Source organism: Pungitius pungitius, chromosome 12 (genome assembly GCF_949316345.1).
Source record: "Pungitius pungitius chromosome 12, fPunPun2.1, whole genome shotgun sequence".
NCBI classification, from domain to species: domain Eukaryota; kingdom Metazoa; phylum Chordata; class Actinopteri; order Perciformes; family Gasterosteidae; genus Pungitius; species Pungitius pungitius.
In genome coordinates, this window is record NC_084911.1 from 18,133,752 (window position 1) to 18,143,538 (window position 9,787).

Consider the following 9,787-nt stretch of genomic DNA (forward strand, 5'->3'; position numbering starts at 1 on the left):
ACATTCTGAGGATTAATACACAACTACTTCTGTAAAGCAGTGGTCGTCACCAACCTGTTCAAGACCTCTGACCTCTGACCCAGACCTATTGAGACAAAGTCTGTCCAGACCAGAGGTCTCCAACTAGTTTTAGGTGGTCTGGCCGATGGGGGGGGGGGGGGGGGCTGCACCATCGGTATTAAAAAGCAAACAGCATTTAAATATTACATAAACATGCTTTGACATCTGGGTACGAGCCAGGCGACAACTACATCATCTCCTCCATCCATCCCACCGTGCTAATCCCAACGTCTTCAGCGGTCGGCTTACTGCTGACATGTTTCCTTCTTTCAGCGCTGCTTCTAGAGGCCAGCTAGGCTGAGGCCGTGTGATGTTTGTCGTCCAATAGGAACAGGGGGCGTAGGATGACTTAGTCTAGTCTCAAGGCTCTCATCAGCATGGCAGCAGGCACACAGTGGAAGGACAACACAAAGTCCTTCTCTAAATGGAGATTCATCATACAATTTGCAATTAGATTCTTATTAGGGCCGGGACTCGATTAAAAATATTAATCTAATTAATTAGAAGCTTTGTAATTAATTAATCGAAATTAATCGCATTTTAATTGCATAAATATTTGACCTGAGAACAGTGAGAAGTAATTTTTTTCACATGGATTTTTATTTTTGTTCAACCAATTCCAGTGTAGCAATAGCATATTTAGAAATATAGTACTTTCAGAAATTCAGGTAGCCTATAGGTAAGTAGACCTTCTGTAAACTAGGTTTTTTTAAGTAGACCAATACTTTCAAGTACATTCAGAACATTGGTTATTTTTTCAGACGTGGACTTTGTTACCCTGGTCCTTAAACCAGTCATCTGGTGCAGTGTGGGTTGGATGTGGGTCCTTGTACGTCCACGCTAGCTGCTAATTGTTTTGCGTTGAGGTGATACTTGAGGCTCGATGTGAATTCCTTGTTGCACAGCTTGCACACAACCACGCTCTTATCGACGCTTCCATCCGTGTGTTTATTATAAGAAGATTTCCCATTCACGGGGCCACCCGACACGGTCTCGTCAGCTTCCTCGTTCATGTTCACTGTGGTTTGTTGTTGTCTGAAGTCATGAACGCTAGTTGGTGCTCCAGTATAATCGGTCCTCCGAAACTCATCCAGTGAGAAACGTTCCGCGGTACAAAAAATAAGTGTAAAAATGCATAAAAAATGATTAATGTGTTATTTTTTGTGTAATTAATCTTAATTCACATTGTAATTAATTGATTGTAATTAACGCGCTAAAGTCCCGGCCCTAATTCTTATATTTGCCGACTCGTTACTTACATGCTACAGATAACAGCTTCATGGGCGTAAATGGTGGCTTAAGGGACAAACAGTAACAGTGGATTAAAACTGTTCTCAAACCTTTCAGTTGGAGAATTTGTCGAGCTGCAAAGTGTGAGTCTCTCAGGACTTCGGTGTGTGACCTTTCTTGAGAAACCTGTGACCTGACAGAGTTCACAATGGCTTCATGTCTTGGCAAATGGAATACATAGATGCTTTGACTCATGCTTATCCTGTTCTGTTATGTCAAATGTTTATTGGGGGGGGGGGGGGCATCACCTTACGACATCAGGATCTTATCCTTTGCCCCGGGGCTTCCTGCTGACAGCACAGGTCCCTCTTCCAGGCGTATAAAACTCCTGCTCCCTCTCCTCTTGGTCAGATCTTTGCCCTTTCAGCGGAGTTGTATTGTATGCTGTCTGTATTCTTGGTGACATCACGTCCCCCCAGCAGCTCGTCCACATTTCCCTCCAACAGGCACGGAGAGCTGCAGTTGGTGCTTCATCAGCCGAGGGTCAGAATGCTGTGCGACATCTCGTTTCCAGATCAAACTTGTTCATGAAAACCTTTCAAATTAGAATTAACTTGACAGCGTTGACTAAAGTGAACGATGTGCACATCGGGTAGAAGCTGCAGCTTCTCTTTGTCCAGCCTTGGTAGCTGTAGTGCAGCCAGGAGCTGGTTAAGACATTTGTCAATGCACTGTTCTAAAATGAGAAAAAGATGCTTTTGTAATAATTAATGCCAAATACACTAAACTAATTTTAACCAGAAACAATGATCTATTTGTGACTCCAATGCTTCTTAGAAGTGGGAACTAAAACAATATGAAGCAGCCACAACAATCCACTGTGGTAGAAATAAAGCGTCGTCCTAGAGGGCAGCGCCACAACATGCAAACAGTAATCTCATTTCTTTTTATTCAGAATTTAATCTAAGCCTTATTAGAACTTGTCCTCAATTAAATGTAATGGTCGAGTCATTTGAGAAGAAGGTTTACGCTATAATTTTAGGTAAAGTTCATTTCTTTTGATTGTCTGGAAGCTCCTGCTGACACGGTTTGACCCCCGTGCAGGTGGTTCAGGCCTCGCCGCCGCCGCAGATTTATGTGCAAATATTTGCAAACCTTTAATCTGCCTTCACACACGCGGCCACATGTTAGAATGTGAGGCCCCCAGATCAAACTACCAAATTAAGTTTGCATTAGATGTAACATCTGACATTTTGACGAAATAAGGCAGTAAAACCCGCACTTTGGTTTATACGTTTTAAGTTTTTACCTCTTTTTTTGATGTTAAGTGACACAAAGTATTGTTACGGGTTAATTAGCACCAAAGATGAGCAGACCAAGCCTTTCACATTTGTGTAACAGGTGGAACAAAGTGAACACAACAACCAGACACTTCTTTGTCAGTTTAGTTTCCTTTACCCACCCCCTCCTCCCAATCAGACTCATGGACCCCCCCCCCACTCACACATAAATAGGTGCGGCACAGTCCAGTCTCTGCTCCCCCCCCCCCCCCCCCGCTGTAGGAACATGAGGCTTACATACAAGCAGTTACAAACATATAATGATAAACATGTGCTTCCTTACGAGCCAACTTAAGACCAGCAAAACTTGATTACTTTCCCAACTCGACTGTATTGCATCCACCTGCGCACACACACACACACACACACACACACACACACACACACACACACACACACACACACACACACACACACACACACACACACACACACACACACACACACACACACACACACACACACACACACACACACACACACACACACACACACACACACTTAATCGCCCCCCTCCCCCCCACTCCTCCCTAATGTCACGAAGCGTGCTCGTCTAAAATCAAATCATGGACCCCCCGACAAAGACCACACATTCCATTGGAACACACGGGGCTTTTGGCATTCGTCCCCCCGGCCGTCCACGTCTGACCTTCCTGCACGCGACCTCCTCTTTGTGTACTTTAGGCGCGCGACACCCGCCGCCACGCGCCCACGCCGTCGCCCCTTCCTGTCCCGCACCCTCCCAGCCGCCCCCCCGCCGGGGTTGAGCCCAGGTCGGTGGCTGTACAATAAAATTGGGGGAGCAGTCTTTTTAGGCCGAGCCGGGGAGGGGCAGGAGGGCGGCGCCGCTCAGTCGTCTTCCAGGCCCTGGTTGAGGAGAAAGTTGGCTGCCAGGTTCTCGTTCTTCTCGCAGGCAAAGTAGGCCTGGATCACCAGCGCCTCGGGGAAACCCAGCGCTTTTAACTGTGGGGGGGGGTTGGGGGAGAGGACAGTGAGACGGGGGCCGCCGCCGCGCAGCCACAGCAGAATCAAGTATTCCACGCTCACCCGCTCAATGGCCTCCTTCTCCTGAGGAGTAACCTGGATGTAGTTGACGGGCGCGCCCTCCTCCCCCGCTGCCCCCAACTCTCCAACTTCTGGCGCCTCCCCCCCCTCTCCCACTGGCTCGTTCAGCATCTGGATGAACAACTCCTGGTGCTGGCTGATTTGCTGGGGAGACGACAGAGAAGGAGAAGAGGTGGTGGTTAGAATCCGCCCGGCGTCCAAGGGGGGGCTGCGTGTGGGTGTGGTCACCTGTAGGAGCTGAGGATTCTCTCGGCCCAGTTGCTGGAGCAGAGCTGGCAGCAGGGTGGGGTTCTGCTGGATGGCCTGTCTCATGTGCAGAAACTGTGGCTGGGTCCGCAGGAATGCAAGTGGGTTCTCTCCTTAAACGCCACGCAAAACAATCACCCAAATATAGAATACATTACATGCAGGACCATTTAGGTCTTCATCACGCTGTGGAATTCTCTTTTGGCGTTTCACACTTTTACTCGAGATGAAGGAGAAAAGGAACTAGTAATTGTTGGCTGCATTCAGAATAAATGATTCATTAGAAATCAGAATTCTCTAACGCGCTGTGAGGAAGCAAAACAGGTCAAACAACAAATTCACTCATGACCTCGGTAAAAAAGCATTGCGAGACAAACAAGTCCCATGATGAGTCATCATTTCTAATTGTAGTTCTCCGTACAGGCGTTAATACAACAACATGGGGGCATGTTTCACATCCACAAGTTGTGTGACAGTCGAGAGAAACGGCTGTGTGCCTCACCCTCGACTAGGGGCGGGGCTTCAGCAGGTCCAGATGGGGGGGCCTGCGCTGGGGGGTTACTCTCCTGCACTGGGCTGCTGGGGATACCCTGGGAACACAACACGGCTGTCAATCCCACATTCACACAGTCATGCTGCCAGAGAACGAGTAGAGATCAGAGGAGTGTGTGACCATGCGGGTTAGTTGGTGACGGACTGACTGGGTGTGTCCTCAGATCACAACCCTTCCTTGCTCCCTTCACTTAGCCACCTCAGTCCCCATTAGTGTGTAACAACTGCCACTCTGCACCGGGCTCATACGTTTGCTGTGGTTATCGTTGTCATAGAAACACAGCTCATGTTAGCAAAGCTCTCTGTGCTGTTAGCATAGTTAGCACGGTTAGCTGCTCGCCCCCAGCTAAGGTATCACCCGAGTCAGAGCCGTTTGGGGGCAATCCCTCTAACTTTAGCCTATGTAACATATGTGAGAGCCTGCTCGAGGCATTTTGTGGCCAGTCCATGTGTAGGAAGTACCAAGCGGATGACCACATTAGCCATGACGTTGGGTCCGATAGGTTGGCGTGCGTGGGAGACTCACAGTGAGAAGGTACTCCACGGCTCGGTGGGGGTTGTTGAAGCTGGCCCGCAGCGCGGCCACCACTCTCTCCCTCTCGTAGCCCATGGACATGATCTCTGTGAGCATGGCCTCGTACTCGGCTCCGGTCACTGAAACACACACCAGTTACTGACTGCAAAACAAGAAATGTGCTTCAAACCTCCACTAGATAACTAATTAAAAACCACATGGTCTTGTGACAGCAAGACTTTTACATTCACAATATCCTATAACTGGACCAATGGGAACCCCCACTGCTCTGTGTGGCACCACAACAAGGGGACATGTATTTTTGTTACAGTCCAAATATAGAAACCGCACTGCGGCCCTTAAGGTCCCCGACTCACAGCAGTTACAATTCATGGCACAACAAATAAAAACCTGCATTTACACTAAATCCTGTGGCGTGAACCCATCTAGAACATTCAATCGTCTGCGTTACCTACCCAGCGCCGAGGAAGCGTCCAAGCCCTGACCCGCTCCGCTGGAGCTACGAGACCCAAAGGAGGAAAGTCAGACAACACGCATCAATGAGACGGACAATGACTACTCTTCCATCTACACTGCTTCCATGGAACACGTCCTTTTCCCCGCACTTAGATATTAGAGAACATCACTGTTAGAACTTGGTACAGTCAGCTGTAGGTCTGCTGTCGTTCTCGGGTTAGGAGCCGACCCATTTGCTCAGGGAGTCACAGTCATAACAAAGTAAGGACAATTTTACGCATACTAATAGAATAAAGAACTTATGACATAGCAAGAAACCAGGCATCACATAGAACTATTTACAATGCAAATCAACGGTGGGAAAGCAGACCCTTAATTGGAAGTAGCTAAATTAATGGTTATTTATAATAAAGGCATCCAAATATTATGTTCTGTAGTTCTCAGTTAACAGGTCACCTGTAGTCATTAAAAGTTGGACAATGAGGACTACCGAGCTGAACATTGATCAGAATGGATTCTTCCCGGGCTCTACCTGGCCGGCTGTGGCTCCGTGGCTTCGGCGCTTGGCTCCTCTTTGGCCTCCTCGGGGGGGATGGGGACAGCTGCCGGGGTAGCGGCTGGGGCCGAGGTTGTAGCCGGGACAGCTGTTGACGTGGAGCCAGAGTCCTGCACGGGGGGTTTGGGGGCTTCCGAGGCCGGGGGCGAGGCGGCGGCAGCTGCGGCGGCGGCAGCTGCGGCGGCGGCAGCTGCGACGGCGGCGGCCGGCTTAGCCTTTGGGCAAGTTCAGGAGACGCCGTCATTAGACTCGTGTTGTTCATACACAACATTCAAAATCAGCCCCCACTGTCTGGCTCAACTAGGGGCTCCTTTCGTCCTGTAATTGCCCGTTTTGTAGCTCCCTCTGGGATACATGCTTATGATCTGGATGCTGTGATTTTAATGAAGGTTGATGCCCAGTAACATCCAGAGCAAAAGAAGAGAATACAGATAAAAGAACCAGCACACACTTCGAGTGATGAATAAAGCTTGTGTAGGAACTATTTTATAAGGTGAATCCCACTCATCGGGCCCTTGGTAGTATAAAAATGTATTTTCAACATCTGCATAAAAAGTAAATCACTACCCAAACCACACTATAAAACCCAATGCTACCAGGACATATTAACTAACATCTTACCTTGGAAACCATCACCACCACAAAATTCTTCTCATCAATGTTGTAATCTTTAATGGGCGTGTCATCTTGCAGGATTTTTCCAGCATATATCAGCTTCTGCCCAGATACGGGAAAGTTGTCTTTTCCCCTTTCCGTTTCTATCTTCTCTTTTAAGGCCTTCACCTGAGAAAAGAGGAAGGAAATATTAACCATTGACACACAGGGACCCAATTCGTCTCATAATGCTTTTATTTCTAATCATTAATGTCTATAGTCGGCATGATGCCCCACTTGGAGCTATGACGTTAAGTCACAGGCGCTCAACTTTCTACAAAGCGCCTAACGCCACTCCTCAACTCGTCCAGAAGAACCAATGTCATCTCCAGGGAGGGAGGCTTAATGGCTGACTTGCTAAAAGTGGGATGCGTAAGAACACGGTTTAGTCCGCACGCCGCGTATCCCTCGGCACACTGTAAATGAGAATCGGTCGAAGTATCCTGAGTGGTCTGCGCTGTGAGTAAACCATGCTGGCCTTGCTAGCTCCGTGTCAAATTGTGTGAACATGCTAACAAACTTAGCCAGCGCCAATAAGGAGGCTCCTCGGAATTAGCAGTGTCATAAGCGTTAGCATTAGCATTGACAATCGACTCGTGCCGGGGGGAAGCTTGGGCTCGCCACAGACGTCGCGGAATTACATCCTCGTTCACTGTGGATGTTTCCGACGAGCAGCGACGCCGCCGCGAAGCGAACTTAAAACGACAAGAAATCCGGTGGCGTCGCGAGGACTTTTGTTAACGGACTGCTCGGCTAGCTAACTTGCTAGCGGTTGCTAGTGAGCTTCAGCGATGTTTAGCACTCGTTCGTGCACTCCTCGCACGTGCCGTTGCTCGGTCTCCGTCCTCGTTGCGACTACTTTAAATGTTATCGTGTTGGAAATACAATGACGAAATACAACAGTTGGTCTACACGCGAAGGTGAAGCATTGCACCGCAGCTGGTGATGTTAGCTAAAAGTTAGCAAGTTAGCTAACAGCCACTCACCGTTTGCTCGGGGTCTATCTCGATCTGAATGGTCTGCTGTTGCAGTGTTTTGAGCGTGATCTGCATGGTAGCGGTCAGAAGGGCATCGAGCGGAGAAATAGTCGGTCGCTAAGCAGCTAATTTGTTGTTAAGGTTGGCGTTTCTGGGGAGACAACGACGAGCCAAGAAATGTGTGTATCCATGAGCACTCAGCAAATCGCCATCTTTGGTGACAAGTCGGTGGTGCGGCGAGAAGAGCTGAAGCTCCGCGGCGTGGGACGAGATTTGCGTCTGCGTGACGCGACTATGCTAAATGTGCTATTAACTGTGAACTGGAGACCTTTCATTGCACTTAATTCATTTTCGAAATATAAGCACAAATGCACTTTATTTCCTAATATTATTCATTGAGAAAAATAATTACATTTACAATCACAACTTCTTGAAGATCCACTTAGAATATGACAACCTAAACCGAATTTAACCATTTATCTGTATTGATAATAAATGTCTCAATATCCCTGTCCGGTCAGACAGGTGTTAACTGTCCCATGGTTGATTGGCCCTGTGGTCAGTTTGAAGCTGGGTGGAGCTATGATTGGAATAACATGACGTCACTGAATGATGCCCGTCTGGTCCAGCCTTAACCGGTCTAACATTTTAGGGGATTGATGTCAATCAAGTCCAGTCAGACGTGTTGTCCACTCGGGTCTGGTTGGACTCCAGGCGTTGCTGCGTTAAATCCCAGATAATTCATAGCTTTGATTCACTGGCTTTAATAAACCAAATTGTTGCACCATTTTATAGAACCTAAAATGTACCTCTTCTTACTTCTTAAATGTTTTTTGCAGTAAACTCAAATAATAAACTGGTCAGTGGCACAGTTCTTTTTTTATCTTCTTTGACCCTTCAGGGACACAGCAAGTACAAAAAGGTACACTGATAAGGAACGCTATCATGAGACTGTAGCTTTGTGTCTGAAATCTAATGTAAAGAAACAAAAAACATGCCCATTCATACAGAAAGTTATCAGAGTGCTAGAAAAGTGAAGCAATCCAAGATAACTCCACAGAGTGGTCCGTGTGAGGGGGCTCAGTCTGGGATTTGCAGGAGAACGAACATTCTCTCTTTGCGGGGAAATTAGACTATTTTGTCTAAAAAAGAGACAGCCGATGGGAGAACTGTCGGATGCTGAATGTGTGGCGAACATGACTAAGCACATACTTGATCTGGACGTCATCCTTCAAGGACAGCATGCAGTTGTGAGCCAAAGACAGTGGTACTCATGGCCCCATGGCACCTACTTTAATCTTCTGAATAAGAAGACGGTTTGAGTTATGGAACTGGAAATATAAACACAAAAGATTACTTTCAGAAGGGTCTTTGATAAAATCCAGGGCGAGTTTCTTTTGAGCTGTTGAGCTCATTATCATTATTGAGTCATATTTAAGATGGTCTTGAAGTGAAAATAGTTATGTTTTTAGATAACTGTCTTTGTTCATCTTTCGGCTTGCTGTTGTTTCCAGTTGAAATGCTAAGCTACTCGGGTACAGGCTTGTGTTTGAGGTGTGAGAGTTGTGTACCTTCCCTCATCTAACTCCCCCTGATTTATTTGAAGCAATTATCATCTCTTTACTAATATGGTGTTTTGTGTCTGGAGTACAGAGAGTCTTAATGTAACTCCTATGAAGTGTCCTCTATCTTTTTACTTGCGATTCTGGAGCTCCTGATAAAACAGCGGACACAAATAGAATTTGGGATCACGTGTCTCCTTTTTAATCCTCAATTTAATGAACAAACACTTATGCAATGATCGTATAGTGGTAAATAATAATCATCTAAACAAACTAACATACCTGATAAAACAGCGGACACAAATAGAATTTGGGATCACGTGTCTAGGAGGACGACAGAAAACGGGTGTTAGCTAGCTAACCCGACATTATTACAAACACTAAAACATGTACAAAACATCACATTAATTAATAAAAGACCAAGGCAAATATAAACGAAGATAACAAACATCCAAAATAATAAAGCTACACCATAAATTAATTGTTAAAGTACATAAAGTAAACATTGTTCACGGACATACAAAAAAAAAACGTTACCTCCTTTTTAATCCTCA

General features: G+C 46.6%; 1 protein-coding gene across 1 annotated transcript; it reads right to left on the minus strand.

The window, feature by feature from the left end:
- Positions 1-3,122: 3,122 nt before the first annotated feature.
- Positions 3,123-7,947, minus strand: rad23aa (RAD23 homolog A, nucleotide excision repair protein a). Its single transcript, XM_037477123.2, has 10 exons — positions 7,681-7,947; positions 6,662-6,823; positions 6,220-6,255; positions 6,017-6,189; positions 5,484-5,527; positions 5,020-5,147; positions 4,444-4,531; positions 3,924-4,054; positions 3,678-3,839; positions 3,123-3,593 (listed from the first exon to the last, which is right to left on the minus strand). Exons 1-10 carry the CDS (start codon positions 7,744-7,746, stop codon positions 3,480-3,482), a joined length of 1,104 nt encoding a protein of 367 aa, XP_037333020.2. The 5' UTR covers positions 7,747-7,947; the 3' UTR covers positions 3,123-3,479.
- Positions 7,948-9,787: the final 1,840 nt, after the last annotated feature.